This window comes from Carica papaya, chromosome 6 (assembly GCF_054855325.1).
Source record: "Carica papaya isolate Zhongbai chromosome 6, ASM5485532v1, whole genome shotgun sequence".
In the NCBI taxonomy this organism is placed as follows: domain Eukaryota; kingdom Viridiplantae; phylum Streptophyta; class Magnoliopsida; order Brassicales; family Caricaceae; genus Carica; species Carica papaya.
In genome coordinates, this window is record NC_142314.1 from 37,252,442 (window position 1) to 37,274,315 (window position 21,874).

The window sequence follows — 21,874 nt, forward strand, 5'->3', positions numbered from 1 at the left end:
TCACGCCCCTTGTGGAGGCACGGTTACCGGGGCTCTTACAAGTACCACCACCGGTGCTCAAAATAATTCAAATATGTTATAAATGCATTTTTTTTTATTTGTAGAAGAAATTAATTGAAAAGAATGTGGAAAAATTAAAATAAGAAGGGCATAATTAAGTTGTTTATTAAATTTTGTAGATTTGGGTATTTTAGTTTGATTAAGCTGCCATTAGATTAAGAAGTTACAACTCAAACTTTAGAAATCTTTTATGGAAGAAGTCACTAGAGTACTCCTAGGTAATTAATTTAATTCCATCCAAACATGTCCCATTATAAGAACCCTTCCCCATCTCTGTCGATCTCCATCAAGTCATCAAAAGTTTCTCTCTCACTCTCTCTTCTTCCTCTTGCTCTTCTTTCTCCTCTAAGTACAAAACATACCCAAGAACCTACTTAGAGGGTCTTTTTGAGGAAATTCTTTTAGGTTAAAAAAGAGTAAATGGGTTCATTAGTGGGTCATGTTGCACCAGGAGTTGCCATCTTTTTACTTGGTTTTTGGCACTTACTTAACAACATAAGGCTCCATTATCTCCACCCAAATTCATACACTTCATCTCCATGGTTTCCCACTTCTAAATTCAGATATGCAGAACTATGTTTTATCATGGTTGGCACATCAATCTCCATAGCCATGGAGCTTTTCATTGGACCTTCAAGACACCAACCCTTTGACCCAGACGGCACCATCCCTTCTTATCACCTCCATAACTTTGAACACTCCTCTATCTCTCTCACCTTTTTTGTTTATGCAGTCCTTGCCATCCTCCTTGACAGAACCCCTAATCACCCTGCTAGAGACATTAATCTCATCAAAGGTCTAACCCAGTTGATTGGAGCTATAGCTTTTGCTCAACAACTCTTTCTTTTCCACCTCCACTCAACTGACCACATGAGTGTGGAAGGACAATACCATTTACTCCTCCAATTTATAATTGCAGTGTCCTTAGCCACAACCCTAATGGGAATAAGGTACCCTAAAAGTTTTCTGATCAGTTTTGTGAGGTCCATTAGCATAACTTTCCAAGGAATATGGCTTATAGTCCTGGGTTACATGCTTTGGACTCCTGGGTTGGTTCCTAAAGGCTGTTTTCTCAACTTTGAAGAAGGGCACCAAGTGGTCAGATGCTCAAGCCAAGAGGCTCTAGATAGGGCTAAGGCTCTGGTCAACATTGAGTTCAGCTTGTTTTTGGTGGGTATCACCATTTTTGCAGTGTCCTTTTACCTGGGTTTGGGTAGGATGTATGGTCTGAAAATTGTGGAGTATTCAACTGTCCAAGAAAATGATGAAGGGGAAGAAAGTGATAGTGATGTGGAGTCACAGAAGAGATCAAACAAGTTACTTCAGGATTCTAAGAGTTTAATTCATATGGGAAAAGCATCTAATTAAGCCAATTGGCACTGAAAGGTAAAAGAATGCATATATATATATATGGTGGTAAACGATATATTGGTTAGTGGACATGATTAGGTGTATGTTGGGCACAGGTTGGTGGGATTGAGTTTGTGTTTCATCTTATTTAAGCCTGCATATTCTATACATACATATATTTATATATATATATATATATTTCTGATTAATCATGAAAAACCAAAATATAAAATTTGGGGGTTTTTCTTTTCTTAAGTTGAAAAAAAAAAAAAAAATTGTGATAGTTCATTAATTGTATTTGTAATTGTTTGTAATTAATCTTGAACTTGTGCAAATTCCCACTTGCATATTTTCATTCTTAATTTCTTCTTCTTTATAAAAATTATGCAGAGATTAGCAGCAAAGTTTAAGATAAACTCTGTATGTATATGTGTATATATTTGTATTTTAGTAGCTAATTAAACTAATTAATCAATCAATTAAGATGGTGATAATTAGCTATATCCTCATGATATATATAATATTATTTTAGTTGTATATATATCTACATATATATATATATATAATTTTTAGTAAATTATTATTAGTTTACCAAAACCAAAATGAAATAAGGTGGCAAAATAGTAGAGAGAGTTGTGTGCAAGAAAAAAGCAAAATTTAAAAAGAATCAAATTTGTATTTTAGTTTAAGAATTTTCTTGGAAGTTGACTCTCGCAAATCTTTCTGTCTTAATATAATAATATAATACTAGGAATAATTTTAATTAATTAATTAGATTAGATTAAATTAAAAATATATATATCTATTGGTGTGTGGATATGTACAACTAATTAGTCATAATCCAATTCATTGTGAAAATCAAGTTATACTGAATTATTTTATTTAAAAAATAATAATTTTATACATGTGACATTATTTTTAAAACGATCGTACGAGTTTCCTTAAAGTTCCGAGCCCAGATGGCCTCCGTACCAACTTCTTCGAGAAGCATTAAGAAGTTGTCGAAAATAGTGTTAAATCGTTTGTTAAAAAAGATTTTCGAGAGATTCGTTGAAGTTACTTTTATTAACATTATCAGCCTTTATTACTTCAAAAAAAAAAATAATAATCTCGATACTTTTACTAATGTTTGGCGTATTGATCTCTGTAATATAACTTATAAAATAGTTGTTGAAGTTCTCAAAGTAAAATACGTACGAGAGTGTAATTTAATTCGAATTTTTAACCTGACGTAGAGAAAGAGATGTATTTAGGATTATCGAAAAAAGAAAAAAGATTAGTGACTTCGTAAATGAGAAGCGCGTGAAATTACATGCCATGTTTTCTTTGTGACTAAGAGAATTCGCCAAATTACTTCCTATGACAACAAAAGCCATAAAAACAGAAGATAAAAGCAAATCAATTTTGGGTTTTTGTTCTTTTGGTTTTTTATTTTTTATTCTTTCCCTAATTTTATAAAAGCAATTCAATTGATTTGGACATGGGCATGTAAATTACCAATTTGATCAAATTCTTTTTCAAGTCTTGGTGTATAAATCTTATCCTTCAAGCCACCAAACAAAGAAAGAGACATGTTCTTCACATGATTTATGGGTTTTTTTTTTTTTTTTTTTTTTTTCTAAAGTCAAAATTGTAATGATTTTTTTTTTTAATTTTAAAAATAAATTGATGAGAAAAATAATTTAAATATGTTGTAAATGCATTTAATTGAGTAATTAAGAAGTTGGGTTGTTCAAAATTTTTTTTTTTTTATTTGTAATTGAAGTTAATTGAAAAGAAAGTGGAAAAATTAAAATTAGAAGGGCTTAATTAAGTAAGTTAATTATATTTTGTAGGCATGAAGCTTGATCCCCAAGGCATTAAACAAATGAAAGGCATAGTTTTGTCATTTGGGTATCTTCCTTTCATTAATTTTGGGGGCAAAAGGAAAATGAAAATTGGGTAACTTATTAACTTTTTTGAACATAGCCAAATAACCCTATTTTGTCAACACATACAATATACAAAGACCCATATGCATATATATATATATATATATATATACACATATATAATAGTCATAAGTCTTGATTCCCAAGCTGCCATTAGACTAAGAAGTTAGAATTCAAACTTAGAAATGTTTTATGGAAGTCTCTAGAGTACACCTAAGTAATTGATTTAATTCTATCCAAACAAATCCCATTATAAGAGCCTTTCCTCGTTTCTCACAATCTCCATCAACTCTCTCTCTCTCTCTCTCTCTCTCTCTCTGTGTTCTTCCTCACCTTCCTCCTCCAATTACAAAACATACCCAAGAAATTACTTTGAAGAAATTCTTTTAGGTTAAAAAAAAATTAAATGGGTTCATTGGTGGGTCATGTTGCACCAGGATTTGCCTTCTTTTTACTTGGTTTTTGGCACTTATTCAACCACATGAGGCTCCATTATCTCCACCCAAATTCGTACACTTCAACTCCATGGTTTCCCACTTCTAAATTCAGATACGCAGAGCTATTTTTCATCATGGTTGGCACATCAATCTCCATAGCCATGGAGCTGTTCGTTGGACCAGAAAGACACCAACCCTTTGACCCAGATGGTACCATCCCTTCATATCACCTCCATAACTTCGAACACTCCTCTATCTCTCTCACCTTTTTTGTCTATGCAGTCTTTGCAATCCTCCTTGACAAATACCCTAATCACCCTGCTCAAAACATTAATCTCATCAAAGGTCTAACCCAGTTGATTGGAGCTATAGCTTTTGCTCAACAACTCCTTCTTTTCCACCTCCACTCAGCTGACCACATGGGTGTTGAAGGACAGTACCATTTACTCCTCCAATATGTAATTGCAGTGTCATTAGCCACAACCCTAATAGGAATAAGGTACCCTAAAAGTTTTCTAATCAGCTTTGTAAGGTCCGTTAGTATAACCTTCCAAGGAATATGGCTTGTGGTTATGGGTTACATGCTTTGGACTCCTGGGTTGATCCCTAAAGGCTGTTTTATAAACCTTGAAGAAGGGCATGAAGTGGTCAGATGCTCAAGTCAAGAGGCTCTACATAGGGCTAAGTCTTTGGTTAACATTGAGTTCAGCTGGTATTTGGTGGGTATCACCATTTTTGCAGTGTCCTTTTACTTGGGTTTGGGTAGGGTATATGGCTTGAAAATGGTGGAGTATTCTACTGTACAAGAAAATGATGAAGGGGGAGAAAGTGATGGTGATCATCATGATGTGGAGTCACAGAAGAGATCAAACAAGTTACTTGAAGATTCTAAGAGTTTTAAGCCAATTGACATTGAAAGGTAAAAGAATAAATACATATGTGTGTGTGTATACATGTATATATATATATATATATATATATATATATGGTGGTAAATGATGAATTGATTAGTGGACATGATTAGGTGTATGTTGGGTACAGGTTGGTGGGATTGAATTTAGGTTTAATCTTAATTAAGCCTGCATATTATATATATATATATATGTATATGTTTCTGATTAATCATGAATTCTTAAAGTGAACAAAGAAGTTGTGATAGTTCATTCCATGGGTCTGTAATTGTTGATAATTAATCTTGAATTTGTGCAGATTCCCACTTGTATATTTTCATTCTTAATTTCTTCTTCTTTATAAAAATTATGCAGAGATTAGCAGCAAAGTTTAAGATAAACTCTGTATGTACATGTGTATATATTTGTATTTTAGTAGCTAATTAAAGTCATTAATCAATAGATTAACATGGGGAGGGATAATTAGCTATATCCATATGATATGTTATATATATAATATTATTTTAGTTGTATATTATATATATATATATATATATATATATCTAATTGCTTGTTCTCTCAAGAAAGATGGCTGCGCTGTATATGCTTCATCAGCAACCTGAAGCAGCCCTGCAACTCGGCTTCAACTCAAACAATTAATTCATGGGTTGACTAAGCAATCTAATCCTAGAAAATGACATTATACACATATATATATATATATTATAGTTTATATATAACACATCCTTTCGTAATTACAAGAAAAAAATTGTTCCCTTTGATTTTTATTAATTTTATTATTATTAATTTTTTTATATTTTATGTTACTAATTATGTAATTATTATAATAATAAAATATATATATAACTTATTCAAAAACATATTAATTAATTTAAAAGTGATGAATTACGAATAACAATTGACGGGAGAGACCAAAGCCACGAGGACCACGTGAACGGGATTACAAGACGTATTTAGAGTTTTGTTTCGTGCATTATTTAATCCTCGGTTTATGATAAAATTAATATTATTAATTTATAATATTTGATTTATTATAATTATAAATTTAATTTATTAATATATTAATAAAAATATAATAAATAAATTATATTAAATTTATCATATTTTTAATAAAAATTATTTTATTATATATAAAATTTTTAGTCATAAGATATTAAAAATTCGATTTAAATTCTTTTACAATGAAATAATTCTCATATTAAACCTAATCTAATTTGTATAAATTAATTTTTTATCGCAATAATTTTATATTTTTTATAATTATAATATTTATTAAATATATATATATATATATAGTACATATAATTAATACTATATATAGGTTAATGACGAACTCGGGCTAATTAAACATCACAAACCAAACACCTAATCTAATTAAATTGCAATTTGGCCCTAAACCAACTCTTAATTAATGAAATATTTCTTTATAATTAATCTCTATTATTCTATATATATATAGCGTACGGGCCATGAGGTCCCAATTCGACGTCGTTTCGTTTCTAACCACTTACTAATCTATAGACCATTAGGCCCTCAACCTATCTTAATTAATAATAATACGATTATATAAATTTATGACCTTATTAAGTAGATGTTTGGGGCATTTATAAATTTTATTATAAGTTTTTAAAGTATCATTAAAATAATTATTAATTAAAATTATTATTAGTCAATTATTATATAGTATTTGAAAAAAAATAATATTTTAAAAAAATAAAAATTGTGTATTTGATGAAAATAATTTTTAAATTTCGATTATAATTTTTTTATAAAAATCGATAATGTTTTCTAAAAATTATATATAAATAGTTTTTTTGTATTTAAAAGTGCATTTTAATTTTAACTATTGCTAAAAATATGTTATCTTTTATATGTTTGATTCTAAAAAAATACTTTTAAAATATTAAATTTAAAATTAAAAGTTGAATAAAATATCTTTTAACTATCTGTTAATTCGATGGTCGGTACTTCACTTTATTTTTATAAAATATAATTAATACGTGTTGGAATTTTTTTTTACGTGAAGAAAACTTAAATTTTCATTAAATTTACTCATTCAAAACTTAACAACTTAAAGTATTTTTAAATAGGTTTATATCAAATTCAAATTTTTTAAAAATAATTTATTACTATTTAAAAGATAAATATAAATTAAATATTTTAAAAAATAAATTATCACTGATGACATAATTTTTTAAAAATAAATATGTTCTAAATTTAAATAAAGATAAATTTTATTTGAATTCAAATTAATAAATAAAATAATTTATAATTTTTACATTTATTTTCAACAATATATTTAACGAGTGTATTCGTTATTTTGTGTTTGTCTTATAATGTAAATTAATAAATTAGCCCTAAGCCTCGTGTCATGCATGAAAAATCGTTCATCTTTTTCTCAATTTATAACTTATAAATTGCTAAAATATTATTTTTTGATCCTATTTTTGTCTTTATAAACATTGTTTGTTTAATGATGTATACATATGCACATATATATATGTATATATATATATATAATATGGCATCATATTCATATAGTATAAATACATCGTACCACGTTAGTTAATGAAGATTCTGGCAAATTAAGGTTGTCCCGTTCAATAATATCAAATATAATATTTTAAAAACACACAAGAACATATAATTTAGCGAATGGAACTATTGAGGGTTGGCTTAACCGCTTAGCAAACCGGCTCGTGGATTTTGGACCGGACCGGGCCGTTTTGGCGGGTTCGTCAACGGCAAGTCTAGGTCCCAATTTCCACGGCGTCGTTTTATGAGGATCTTGGAACGGTGTCGTTTGTCTCTTTTAATTCCCCCCAGGCTCTGACAAGCTGCTTAATTTTCACGGTGGGATCATAAGTTATATAAACAGACACCATCTCTCTCTCTCTCTCTCTGCGTCTTTTCTCACTTCAGTCACTTTCCCTCTAGGGTTTGACAGAGGCGGAGATCAAGAGGTTCTCTTCTTGAGGGTTTATCACTTGTCGTTGGGTTCCATTTCAGTAAATGGAAGACTCGGAGCCTGGAAAACCAGACAAGAAGAGGCCTCACTTGAGTTCTGTCTCTCCAACCATGGCTCGTAACTCCCCCGCTTCTCCTCCCTTGAGCAAAAACGTAATCTCCTTTCTCTCTCTCTATATGTCCCTGTATATCTAATCGCTTATGTTTAGATGTTTTATCTTTTTATGCATTTATGTAGAGAATTGTGTTTGTAAGTATATATTCTGTTTAATTAATCTTTTCGTTTTCTTTTTGATTCTTGGAAATGAATTAATCAAGTTTTAGCGAGTTTAGGTGTTTGGGAGCGATCTTTTCTTTTTCTTGATAAGCAGTTGTTTGGTTTAATCGGGCTTGATGTGGTGTGTTAGAATATCGCTAGGAGATAAGAGATTAAATGGTTTTCTTAGATTAAACGTGTCTTGATTCATTCGTTCATTTGAAGATATATGTGAATAGATTTTGGTGAAGTATGTTTTTAATTTTGAATATGATTTTGTTTTTAAGGAGAATTAGTGTTGCAGTTCCTTGTTGGTTGGACGGTGGGGAAGTGGAGCAAAAGAAAAGTTAAACTTGGAAAAAGTTGTTTGGAATGCTTGTAGGGTTTTTATTAAGTAAATGAATATTTATTATAATCTGTTTGCATTTATTTGTGGTGTAGTAAAAATCAAGTTGACACGTCTCGATAGCAAATGAATAAAATCGATGGTTTAATGACATAATGAAGTGACGAAATCCATATTGCATGCACTAGTTATGTGTAGGTGGATTGCTAAAAGTGAGTATTTTTTTGTTTGTTGAGATGGTTTCGTTTAATACTATGTGGTAAATTGATTAAGTTTATAATTTGAAAGATTTCTTTGGAATGTTGACTTCTTTTCTACATTGCTCTATATTGAAATTGAGGGTACACTCTTATGGAAAGTGATTAAAATCTTCCAAACAACTAAATAAGGGAGGTATAAAGTCTTTACTGTTTTAAAAGTTTGGTTATAAGTGGATAACAAAGAAGTAATAGATTTGCATTTTCATTGTAATCTCTTGTTTTAGTAACATCATGACCTTTTTGAAGAAAATCATAACATAAAATAGTAAAATTTATAAATGGAAAATTGTTTAGAATGTTTGGTAATTATTACTTCCATAATGAGAATAAGGCTATATTGGTACACTTTGATATTAATGGAATAAAATGGGAAATCTAAGGAAATAATGATGCCACAAGGTTGGTATTGCATCTGCAACAAGTGTAGTTAGTAATAGGAAAATAGAAATTCTATGTATTTCGTTTTAGTGGAACATCTTTTTAAATTAATATTCGGATATGACGACATTTTAAATTTCTAATGAATTTTCCCCTAAATGCCCTTGTTTGAAATATTTTTTCTCCATAATTAGCCTCGTGCCCTAGGAACATCACTACTTATTCTTCTCATTGTCACTTCTTGAGAAAGTTTATGCGGCACCGATCTGGTTCTTCTTCACCAAACACAAGGATTGCAGCTTTTTATGCTCATCCATGTTCGTCAAAACTTCTGATCCCTTGTCTCCACATTGTCAACTAAAAGCCCCTTCTCAATATGCTGAAATGCACTCCTCTACATAAAGTTTCTTCCACTTTTTCGTGGAAATAAAAAGAGAAGACAATCTAGGAAACCCTTATAAGTTAGAGACTGTGACTCCCTCTATGAAGATCCGAGGGATCTTTCACCTGTGGAGCTCCTAAAATCTAACCTGTCTCCTTCTTAAAAAACAGAGAGAAGAGGGTTTCTTGTCTTGCTGACTTCCCTTGGTTGCATTGAAGGTCTGTGCGATAACCGAAATCTTCTTATGGAGAACCTGAGTGGTTGATTCTGTACATGTGTTTTCTTAGTCGATATGAGTTAGTTGGCCACAGTGGCGACTCAAAAGGTCACAGAATCTGTTGAGGTAAAATTGTTTGACATAACGTAGATGGGTATGTAATGCAATGATGATTACATTGTTTAGTTAAGAAATTGACATGTAATTATGAACGCTTTATAATGTTCTCTCTTCTTTTTTTTTTTCTGTACAAAACAAACTGATAAAGAATAGAATGTAAATTTTGTCTCCATTAGGAAGTTCATTAAAACATGCCAAACATGCTGTTAGATGCTTGATTCTCAATTTATAGAGAAAGATTGAAGTGGTATTCCACATTAATCTGGTTTATTTTAGGCTGTCCCCTAGCTTCTCTTATAAATTTGAATTGTGTGTATGGTAATTTACTTATATTCAGCTGTTCGTTACTGATTTCTTATGTTCTCTATATCTAATGAATGAGGGAGGTCTAAGTTTGTAGTCATGTCGTTTTTATTCTCTTGACAAGCACACAAATAACAGCTGGCCTTTACCACAAGTTGATCTCAGTGCCTTCTGCATAATCGAAAGGGTCTTTCCTGGTCTTACCATTATGAGTGTCAAGAACTGTCTTCGGCCAGTGCTATTGTGTGAATGGTCTATTTGAAAGAGGATTTCAGCCAGAAACTTCACTTGAGAGGAAATATTACAGCTATCATGATCAGAGGCCTTTCATCTACTCAAATAATTTTGATATAAGTTCTGTGTTTTGTGTGGTTAAGGTTCGGTATAAATGTGTGGCAGAGAGATTGATAAAGAATGAAAGTATTTTGTTATGCATCTTCACACCAAAACGTTTGCACAGACTCAAAACAATGGCGTGTATGCTTTGCGTGGTAGCTCATCACTTTCAGTTACAACTCTAGTTTCAGTTTTCGTTCTGTAGTTTCTGATACTGGTTTGTGACTACATATAGCAAAGATGATTTTGTTTTCACCAGGTTGATGCAGCAGTGCTCCAGCATCAGAATCAAAAGCTTGTTCAGCAATTGGAGCTTCAGAAGCAAGAGTTGCATGATCTTGAAACCAAAATTAGAGAACTACAAGACAATCAAATGGCTTATGATGACATGCTGATTATTGTCAATCAACTTTGGAATCAGGTCAATTGTCGTTTCTGCTTTTCTCTGTGCAACTTTAAGTGTTCTCTATTTAGCTCTTTTAGGATTTCCTTTGCCTTTTATTTTCTGTACCTCTGGTGGCATGTGTTATTTTTTGGTTATACGGACATGGGCGGTACCCCCTTAATGCCCTTTTTTAATACATCTACTAACTTCTATCTCAAAATTTTTTTTTTTGGTTATATAGTTGGTTGATGATTTGATCTTGCTTGGGGTTCGTGTTGGGGCTGGTCGAAATGTGATGCGAAACTTAGATCACAAGGACCATTATCAAGGTTTACTAGTTCTTTCTTCAGATAAAATGTCTTTTATAATTGAGTTATATGATCATTGCATTCAAATAGAGTTCCTCTCATGCGAGGAAAAAACTAACTGTATGGAAGCTTCAGGTTCAATTCCATCATGCGCTGCAGAGCAGATGTTTCTTTGTAGACTGCTAGAAGCTGATTCTATTGAAATTGCTGATAATGAGGAGATTGTTAAATATGTTGGAGAGGCCCTTGCTTCACGCCATTCATCTACGAGGGGCTTGGTGAAATGTCTGGAAGATACTATTTCTGTTCAGAGGGCAAAAACTGAGAACATAGCTGAGGCTTTACGTGGAGAGCTATCTGGAGAAGGTCAGGAGATAATTTGATGATGAGTTCAATTATTAATTCATTGACTTCAATATTTGGTGTGTATAACTTGGTTAACATTCTGTTGCTATAAATGTATTGATTTTGTTTACATGTTTTGAGTTATTAGGTGTTATCTTTCGGCTGTCTAAGATTGATTTTATGATGGAAGAGGAGGCAAAAAATTTGCGAGAGATGATTGATAATCTTCACCTGAAGCATAAAGAATATGCTGATGGAATCCAGGCTTACATAACCCGCGATTCAGTTGATCAGTCTGAGATTAAACGGCTTGCAGGTTTTTGAGAATGTTCTGCCATATTTTTTTTAAACCCAAGTTTTATTAGGATAGAATATTACATAGGTGCATGTGATGCTTGCAATTGCAAACATATGCGAACACTATCGAGTCTTTTGACAGCAATACAGTAGCTTGTCAATTTTTTGGTTGGTGTCTTGTAATGGTTCTGTACTTATCATGCATATATTTTCTTAATGCTGGAAGGTCAATTGGAAGAGAGCATGGCTGAACTTGAAGAAAGTAGAAGAAAGTTGATCAACCTGAAAATGCAGAAGGATGCAGCATCTGCGGTGCATTCACCTACTCCAATTGCCGGAAATGGAAATTTATCTCCTGAAAAACCTATTGATAAGACAAGCTTGCGGGAGTTGAAAGAAGCTATTGAAGAAACAAAGGTATTTATTCTTATGATAAAGATAATGCCCGTTTTCATCTCTCTCTCTCTCTTTGCTTCTGTTAGTGGCTAACCTGCCAGGTGATGTTACTGAATAAATTTCATAGATACTAGCAGCAGATCGTCTCTCTGAGCTTCAGGAAGCCCAAGATTACAATCTAGTCCTGTCCAACCAGTTGCAGGATCTTCAGGTTTATATGTATTTTTGAAATTTAAATCCTATTCAAAGGTTTTCATTCATTCTGCTTCTTTGTAAATCTAAGTTTTTGGACAATGTTAATGTAGAATGAAATCTATAGTGACAAGTATGTGGAATGTTCACGGCTGTATAATCTGCTCGTTGATAAGCTCCAAAATGCTGATGCTGAACTTGAAAGATATCGTACTCTAACTGATTCACTTGAGGTGATATTTTCATTGTGCTATTTTTCACATTCTTCACCGTTCCTTAGAAGCTTCCACGACAGGATTGCAAAAATTTTGCACTTGTACACTTTGTTTGGGTCTATTTTAAAACTATTATTTCAGGCTGACAGGCCCCATGTTATGCGAAGGGAGAAAGAACTGAATCTAAAAGCTGAGTCTTCAGATGCTGCTAGGAAAGTTGTTGACAATCCTGAGTCTAGAATTCAAGAGCTAGAGCTTCAGCTGCAGAGATGTATGCTTGAAAGAAACGAGCTAGAGATAAGAATGGAGGAAGCTATTCAAGATTCAGGTAAAAAAAATTTACGAAGTATGTTTTTTCTTGATTTGTGGGATTGTGGAGATTTAACGGGTGAAAGTTGTATCAGGGAGGAAGGATATTAAAACAGAGTTCCAAATCATGGCCTCAGCATTGTCCAAGGAAATGGGGATGATGGAATCCCAGGTGAAGCGATGGAAGGATACAGCACATGAAGCAGTTGCCTTGCGTGAAGAAGCCCAGTCAATTGAAGCTTTGTTAAGAAACAAGGTTTCCTGTTTCCTGCTTCCTGCATTTTCATTCTTATTATGGACAAGATAAATAAATTTAAAAATCGATAGTTTACAATTTTATTTACCTGGGTAATGGGATTGGATTCTTGGAATTTGGATGGTTTTAGATGTCATAAGCCTTGTGTATTGTCTCCACAGATATTAGTATTAAATCCCAGTTATTAATTTTTTTAGTAGAGTTGTTAGTATCACGATCTTTTTGTTGAAATTTTCATTTATCTTTCTGTTGAGGTAGATGAATGAAAAGAACCGATTAGAAGAAGAATGTGCAGCACAGGATCTGGAAATCAAACTCCTGAATGCTCAGGTGTGTTCTTATATTGTTTGCAGGAACATTTCTCCTTCCTAGTTATGACTATATAAACCAACCTTTTTCTTTTTCTTGGTGTTTTTCCCTGTCTATGTAGATCTTTTTTTTTTCTTTTGGCGTTAAGTACCTGCTTCCATTAATTCTCAAATGTCTTTGACTAAAATATCCATATTACTTTTAATGCTTCAACTTGGCACTTGGCTTTTAGTAGGTTACTTTGATATTTTTTAATATTTCCTCTGAAGTTAATAATATCCTGCCTTTACTATCTTGTTTTTGTATTCCTCTTAGAATGCATCAGTATATTAAAATAAGACAATCCTCAAATGTACTCAGAATTTTATTAAAACCTTTTAGAATATGGTGGTGACTTGAATGGCTGAATTACATTGGTAACTTGAGAGTGCTTTCATCGTGTAGATTGAGAAGTTGCAGAAGGAGAACTTGGAAACACAGATGATGGTAGACATGTACGCCCGTGGTGGTGATGATAACAGGTATTGGATGAACATGTAATTTTGCAGTCCATGGGCATTGGTGCCTTACATATCTTAAATTGGTTATTAGATAGTGTGGTTGGTGGAAGTTATATTTTGCTGATGTTTCAACAAATTATAATATGGGTTTCTTGAATTGCCATGTAACTGAATAAAGTTTGTTAAACAGTATTCTGACCTGCCTCTCCTTGGCCAAGAATTTTTTGCCCAGGGATTGTGGGTCTTGATATTAATTTTCAGAGCTTTTTTTACATGTTATGTTATTTTGATGTAGCTTGAGGGAGTTTAGGTCCAAAGCTATTGAATTTGAAAAGGATAAGGAAGATGATTTATTCCTTTTTTTTTGGCAGAGAAGAAATATTACTAAAGATGGAAAGAAGAAGATGATTTATTTTAATATTTAATGATCCGAAATATTTATGTCTTCTAGGCTGGATTCTAAATTTCTTTGCTCAGGAAATATATTCTTCATCCCAATTTAATAGGTTGCATTTATTTTTCTTTGTTGGCAAATTTGAGAGGTTTTTGTTATACCTGTCTAAAGTACTTAAGAGGGGAACAAGGGTTAATGTGCTGACTAGGTTTAGCATGCTTTTATGTGTCGTTTGCAAAATGATGTGCTGACTGATTGTCGTGCAGAATGAATGTGAATTAAGTTCTGTAATGGATTAGGAATTATGTTCCTTTTAAATTTAGAGTTTGTTGTAGTAGTCCGGAGTCTATTATTGTAATTTTAATTGTACAAAGATTTTGTTTATAGTTTTAATTGATTTAGGTTTTTAGTTTCGTATCGGGATTCCTTAATTATAGTTATATTAGAATTATCAATATCTTTGTAATACTCTTACAAGATCAGCTATTGATCCATATCAATTATGGTGAGAAATCTCGCTGTGTAATATATTTGTTTAACCCTATTTTCTAGCAGGCAAATTAATCCCTAATTTGTTTTACATCAAGGTGGATCTTTAGTAGTTTGCCACTTTCAGATTAAGACTGGAGATCTTGCAATTTTGCAATTCATTGGTTATAGTGGTGGTTAGATTGGGTGTCAGAAGCATGTTTGTGACTTGGTTTATGTGTGATTTGAGGTTACAAGTTATAGATATAAACAATCTTGATCCAGATATTGGTACTGATGTTTTTTCTTTTTTTTTATGCTTGAGTTTGGTTAACACCTCTGTTGAGATTGAGATATAACTCCCTAGTTAGTGTCACCTCTTGTTAACTCTTGGTTTCAGAGATGTGATGGAAATAAGAGAATCAGAACGGCGAGCGCATTTACAAGCTGAAGTCTTGAAAAATGCGCTCGACGAACATAGCTTGGAATTGAGAGTGAAAGCTGCTAATGAGACTGAAGCTGCTTGCCAAAACAGGCTTTCCGCTGCTGAGGCTGAAATAGCTCAACTAAGGGCTGAACTGGAAGCTTCTCAGAGGTTTGTTTTTCAGTTTCATGTTCCTTTGTTGTATTTAACTTCAAGGTTTTTAAATTTTGAGGGCATGTGATTCTTTTTTCCGCTTGCTTTATGGGGAGTTTGGACGGGTGTGGGCTATTGCAATTTTTTTGAACTAAAGTGAAATCCTAATTTTGATTGTCTATGCCTCTTTTTTTGGTCGTTTGCAATGAGTGTATTTTTCACTTCATAAAAAAAAAGGAATTGCTGATATTGCTTGCAACAAGGATGCCAAGGTGGAGGAGATGTATGACATTGTGGGGGAGGGAAGGGTGTGGGATGTGAAGGTGAAGAGAAGACTACAAGATTGGGAAATAGATAAGTATAGCAGCCTGTTATCGTGCTCGAATGATATGAAGTTGAACAATGAAAGAGATAAAAGGCTTTGGAAGCTGGATGAGAAGAAAGGGTTCTCAGTGAAATCCTTCTACAGCTTTCTAACTAAGAATGATAACAGCCGCAGCAAGCTAGCCCCCTTATAAGCAGATATGGAAGTCTAAAGCCTCTCCTAGAATGGCTTTTTTTTTTTTTTTGCGTGGGAAGCGGCCAATGAATGTATTTTGACTTTAGATAAGCTAAAAAGGAAGGGGAATGTTCTGGTTAATAGATGCTATTTATGCCATGCTGTTGAGGAAACATGCAACCATTTATTCTCTTGCCCAGTGACTTACAGCATATGGACCTCTCTGTTTTTGGGCTTCTAGGGTTAAATTGGGTTATGGCTGGTAGTGTGAGTAATGAGCTGTGGGCATGGATGGGCTTTTGTAAAAAGAAAAAACATTTATTCCTTATTCCACTTACTATATTTCGGGTGGTGTGGAAGAAAAGAAATGAGAGAGCTTTTGAGGGTATAAAGACTAACTTTACAATAATTAAAAATAGATGGATTCATACTTTTAACTCTATTTTGTTGGGTCATGACATCAAAGATTTGGATGACTTTGGTGTTGTCATGGACCAATTGATTTACATGTAACTATTTTTGTATATGGGTGGTACCCCCTTGGTACCTTGTGCTTAATAATACTTTCCTTGTATTTCGGGGAAAAAAAAAAAAAGAATTGCTACCAGCTGGACCTAGGTCGTTGAGAACAAAATCAAACAATCAGGTCGTCAAGGTAAAACGTTGGACTGAAAGTCATTGTTATTTAATGCTTGGCTATTATATAGCAGGGGAGCAATCTAGCTGTGGTTCATAAGAAGTGAGCATTATTCCAGGAGTGAACATCTGTCAGAACATAATTCCATTTAAAAGATTCCTGCTTATTCATATTTCTAAAAAGATACCAGTTTTTATTTGTTTGAAGTTTGGATATTTTCTCATTTGTTTTCATTCTAGAACTGTTCTTGCAATTATGTTATTTCTTGACAGTCCATTCTTTACCTTCAGGGGCGTATTAGAACTTACAGAGGCTATTAAATATAAAGAGAGGGAGTCGGAGGCATACATATCTGAAATTGAGGTGGTTTATTTACTTTGATTTTGTTTATTTTTTCTCCCCCTTGTTTTGGACGAGAGATGATTTTCAGTTATAGTGCTCAAGTTTTTCTGTGTTGGTGGTAATTTCTGGTTGACATCTTCACTTTTTCTTCCAGACCATTGGACAAGCATATGAAGACATGCAGACACAGAACCAAAGACTGTTGGAGCAGGTGGCAGATAGGGATCAGTACAATATCAAGGTCTCTGTTATAGGATTTTAACCCATCTTGATTCTTTGCTGTTAGACTCTGTTCTTCATTTGTTTCCTTCAAATTGTAGTTCAATGATGTATGCTTGGAATGGTTTTTCTAATTTGGGTCAAGGTGTTTATTAGCTTGTTTCTGAGAGTGTCAAGACGAAGCAAGCGCAGAGCTCTCTACTATCTGAGAAACAAGCTTTGGCAAAGCAACTTCAACAAATTAATGCATCTGCAGAAGCACTAAAAGCAAGGATTGCCCATGATGAGGAGCAGGCAAGGCACTCTTATGGTCTTAAAGCATTGTGGCCTGTTTTTTTTTTTTTTGTTCCTTTATCAATTGACTGTTTAATATTGCAGATGAAAGCTTGTTTAGCAGAGGGTTTTAAATTTATTCAAGAAGACAGACATCTAGCAATCAGCCTTGAAACTGCGAAATGGGATTTGGCAGATGCTGAGAAGGAGTTTAAGTGGCTTAAATCTGCTGTTTCATCTTCTGAGAAGGATTATGAGCAGATTCAGAGGAAGACGAATGATATCCAAACAGAATTACATGATGAAAAGTCAGTCTTTTCTCTATAAATTTTTTCCTAAGCAAATTATTATTGTTTTTATACAGCATTTGTCTACCCGCATTGAAATTATAGTTAGAATGCTGCCAACATTTTGCTGATTCTCACATACGCAATTTTGTTTGAATTTCTGGTGCTATGAATGAATTAGCAAAATTAGATTTCTGTTTTATTATATGTTGCTATATGCATTCTGCTGATTGGCACCCAGAGCAGCAGGTGGTGGCTGAGAACATGAAACTTTCGGCTGATTACTGTGTCTCCCTTTTAAAACTGATCTTCTCTACAGTTCCTCGAAATGGTCTCTATTGTTCAATTTTTTATTTATGCACAGAGGAAGGTTTTTTTTTTTTCAAATAAAAAATGTGAATTATATATTAATAAGGTACCAATAGGGGGTACCACCCATGTATAAAGATTTACAAGTCTGTTAGGGCATTAATAACATTCCGAAAATTCTCATCTCTAATGATGTCATGACCCAACACAAAAGATCCAAAAAGTTAAACCATTTATCTCAAAAGCTATATGTCCCTACTTCTATTCTCTCAAAAGGTCTTAAATTTCTTTCTTTTCAAATAATCCAAAAAATAGTCAAAGGAATTAATTTAGCAATTTCTTTTTTCAAGCCTAAATCACCCCACACCCAAATCTCTTCTTTTACAGAACCCGCTGCCACCCAGCTGAGACCTAAAAGACTATAAATCATGCACCACAAATCATAAACAGCAGGGCACCTTTCGCTTGGGAAGCCTGTTGGGAGTTGATTCTTACAATTGATAAGCTTAGAACTAGAGGACAGATTCTTGTGAATAGGTGTTACTTGTGTCTGAAGGCTGAGGAGTCCTGCAATCATCTGCTGCTTTGGTGCCCTGTCGCTCATGATCTTTAGTGCATGATTTATGGCTTATAGGGGATCTATGGGATCGTGGCGAGTTCAATCTGCGAGGAAATTTGGGATTGGGATGGGTTATATGTAAAAAGAAACATTGTAAACATTATTTTATTAACTGTTTTTTGGGTTATTTAGAAAGAATGAAATTCGAGAACTTTTGAGGGCAAAGTTAGTAGTTCTAATAGTATTAAAGATAGATGAGTGTATTCTTTTGAGACTATTTTGTTAGGTCATGGCATTATCAGTGATGTGGATTTTGGGAATGTTATTGATACTCTAACTCTTTTGTAAATCTTTTGTACATGGACGGTATCCCTGTTTTAATACCCTGTTAATACAATACTTCATATTTTTTATTTCAACAAAAAAAAAAAAAAACAGCAGGGCACCAAAGGAGCAAATGATTGCAGGATTCTGCCGCATTCATGCAAAGATAGCATCCATTAATCAATATCTGGCCTCTTGCCATCAATTTGTCAATGGTCAAAATACTCTACCTACTAGCCTCCCACGCAAAAAATTCTATTCTGCGCGGCACTTTCGATTTCCAGATATGAGTATATGGGAGATTGGGTGTGCTAACAGAGTCCTCCCACACAATATGCTTGTAAAACTATCTTACAAAAAATTACCCACTCGGACTTAGCTTCCATAGCAATCAATCTGGCTCAGTATTAATCTGTTTTTGGGACACAAGTGAGAACAGCTCTTCATATTCTCTGCTTTCCCAATCATTCAAATTTCTGACCATGTCTACTGAGCCCACATGTGCCTCCTCCACCATCTTATTTATGGATTGGGCAATAGCAAAGATCCTGGAAAACAGCTCCTCAGGCAACCACCCTCCATCCATTCATCCAACCAAAGTCTAATTTTATTTCCTCTTCCCAGTTTCCATTTTTAGTGCATTCTTTAAATCTTGCCCAGCCCAACAGGATTTTCTTCCATAAGCCTAAGCCGTGGCCCCTTATATTCAGACCAACAGCCCCAGTCGTCTCAAAGCAGCCCATCTCGCCTCAATGACCCTCCTCCAAAGCCTTCCATCTTCCTTCACAAATCTCCACAACCATTTCGCTTTCGGTGCAACATTCATTTCCACCAAGGATCCAATACCCAACCACCACTGTTTAGAGGTTTTTTGTTTCATCCCACTTAACCAAATGGTACCGTTTTCTCCCTTCCTCATCACCTCGCATGTGTGCAGAGGAAGCTTTTTGAAGTTATAGCCCCTCAGAAGAGTGTATGTTTCAATTTGACTCTTTTTAGACCCAGGAAGGTTGTTAGAAGTTTGCGGGACATTTGTTGATATATAGAGGAGTCCTTGGTTTTTGCTTCTGGAGGAGCTTGTGATTGAGTGCTAGCACTGCTACTTATTTAGGCTCCCAATTGTTATGATAATGGAGCTCTTTACCTTGTTCATAAAAAATGACTAGTCAGTGTCTTGGACTAGTTAGCGTCTTGAGGTTCTGCTGTACCAGCATTTTGAGTTATCTGTCTTATTGTTATGCTCAATTCCGGAATATCTGTGCTTGGCTTAGTGTTTTTTTTTTTTTAAATAAAAGCTTGGCCTAGTGTTTATGGCTTGATAATCTTCTTTGGCTGCGGATATTGTTCCTTGAGATTCTTCTTTGGTCAGGTGGATATGTAGCAATTAGCATTGTTGAATTGCATTTTACGGGCTTTATAATTTTTGACTTGGTTGCTGAGGGGTTATGCATCATGTAGCAAATAGATTTCAGACATTTAAGGTGCTTTTTTCCCTGGAAGAGTGGTTCCACCTGGTTGATATTTAGTGGAAGTTTTTTTTTTTGGTTTGCCTCAGAGATTGTAATTAGAGTCAAACTCCTGACCTTAAACTTCGTATTAGAGACTGATGCGACTGTGTCACAAAGACTTTGGCGTGCCCAATACACTTTGTTCTTCCAAGATGTAGACCTACTTGTATCATTGCAGGCCTCCAAGCTGTCAAACTGGAATATATTTTCATAGGCATACAGTTTATTTTATATGAATCAGCTTTATATTTTCCCCTTATTCGACACAAGTGAACTTGATTGTATCTTATCAAAATCATCTATGTTAAAGCAGGGGTGAGAGACAGAAGCTTGAGGAAGAGCTCATGAAATTGAATGCCCAACTTGCTGAGCTGACATCTGAGACTGGAGAGGCTGCAATACTAAGGCTCCAGGACGAAATAAAGAACTGCAAAAACATTCTCAAATGTGGGGTCTGTTTCGACAGGCCAAAAGAGGTTTGTTCTTCTAGTTCAAATGCATGTTACTTCCTTGCATCTCATTTTAGAATCTCAGGTTATTGGACTATCTTGTTGAAATATGCACCAACAGATTTTTCACACCTTAAATTTGGCAGGTTGTAATTCTCAAGTGTTATCACCTGTTTTGTAATCAATGCATCCAAAGAAATTTAGAGATTCGCCATCGGAAGTGCCCTGGATGTGGAACTGCTTTTGGTCAGAATGATGTTCGCTTTGTGAAGATATGAATTGAGTTTTCAGTTTCGATTGAGGAGGGAATCAAAAAATCAAACTACTCCAGTTTCTTTTGGGCAAAAAAATAATGGCATTTATGGTATCCTGAGGTTATCGGTTCTGTATATATCTGTATATACACACATATATATATGTATAAGTTCACAGTATTTACCTGTGAATATTTACACGGTAAATAGCTCACCCAGGTAAATTATCAGTCTTTTAATGAAAATAGTAAATATATATAAACTGTATACCAAACAGAATATAGTGTATTTTCTTGTGTATCGTCGTAATTTGAGTTTGTTTCGATTTGTTTTCGGAAACAAAAGTTAACAACAGGTGTCTGCTGTCTTTGAGCTTAATAATGTTCAGTTTTGATGTTGCGTAAACAGGATTTCGGTCGATATAAGGAATTTGTGTTGTAATGTTTAGGGTTTAGTATTTTCGGTTCATGTTTTATTAATTTTGTGAGAGAGGCTTCGTTCATTATTTTCTTATGCTTGTGTTTCGAGTTATGTATTTTTTATTGGTTATTTACAAATGAAGAGTTCGAAATTTTTTTATAGTTCTAAGTTTTTTTGAATGGGTTTGAATGTTTACGAATGAGTTATAATTATTGATGTCGGAGGAATGAGTTTTGACTCGATGGTTACTTGAGTTCGGGTTATTGTTCGAGATGTAACTTTTATGTTTTCTTAGTGCAAGATTGGGACTATTATTATTATTATTCAATTCTATTTTGGTCTGTGTCGGAAGTTGGAAATCAATCTTTACTTCAAAAAAACTCAAGAACTGATCTCACTCCAAAAATTTCAAGGTGGGTATAGTAAATATATATATATATATATATATAAATATAATAGTTCGTTTGATTATGTTTTGACTGTTATATTATTTCTTTTGCATCAACAAATATGGGGGAAATAGTAGTCAATTGGATTTCTGAAATTTCTGAAGATATATATCTGAAACATGATCTTCATTATTATCTAA

The 21,874-nt window shown here is 33.6% G+C and overlaps 3 protein-coding genes across 7 annotated transcripts; all 3 read left to right on the forward strand.

Annotated features, from left to right (window-relative positions):
• The first annotated feature begins 225 nt into the window (after positions 1-225).
• On the forward strand, positions 226-1,826 carry LOC110809589 (uncharacterized). The gene has a single exon (XM_022035467.2). It carries the CDS (start codon positions 481-483, stop codon positions 1,426-1,428), a length of 948 nt encoding a protein of 315 aa, XP_021891159.1. The 5' UTR covers positions 226-480; the 3' UTR covers positions 1,429-1,826.
• Positions 1,827-3,505: 1,679 nt separating this feature from the next.
• Positions 3,506-5,069, forward strand: LOC110809578 (uncharacterized). The gene has a single exon (XM_022035450.2). The coding sequence runs from the start codon at positions 3,748-3,750 to the stop codon at positions 4,699-4,701; it is 954 nt and encodes a 317-aa protein (XP_021891142.2). The 5' UTR covers positions 3,506-3,747; the 3' UTR covers positions 4,702-5,069.
• Positions 5,070-7,565: 2,496 nt separating this feature from the next.
• HUB2 (histone mono-ubiquitination 2) lies at positions 7,566-21,174 on the forward strand. Of its 5 annotated transcripts, none has more exons than XM_088206693.1 (20): positions 7,568-7,809; positions 10,296-10,409; positions 10,514-10,675; positions 10,881-10,968; positions 11,083-11,313; positions 11,441-11,608; positions 11,816-12,006; positions 12,113-12,196; positions 12,291-12,410; positions 12,534-12,720; positions 12,797-12,957; positions 13,216-13,287; positions 13,711-13,787; positions 15,029-15,223; positions 16,632-16,704; positions 16,838-16,924; positions 17,059-17,196; positions 17,281-17,483; positions 20,473-20,638; positions 20,758-21,174. In XM_088206693.1, exons 1-20 carry the CDS (start codon positions 7,702-7,704, stop codon positions 20,887-20,889), a joined length of 2,757 nt encoding a protein of 918 aa, XP_088062819.1. In that variant the 5' UTR covers positions 7,568-7,701; the 3' UTR covers positions 20,890-21,174. The 5 variants fall into 5 exon arrangements, with proteins under 5 accessions (XP_088062821.1, XP_088062819.1, XP_088062820.1 ...); XM_088206694.1 differs by having other exon boundaries at positions 7,569-7,809; positions 20,476-20,638; XM_022035452.2 differs by lacking the exon at positions 10,296-10,409 and having other exon boundaries at positions 7,569-7,809.
• The last annotated feature ends 700 nt before the right edge of the window (positions 21,175-21,874 follow it).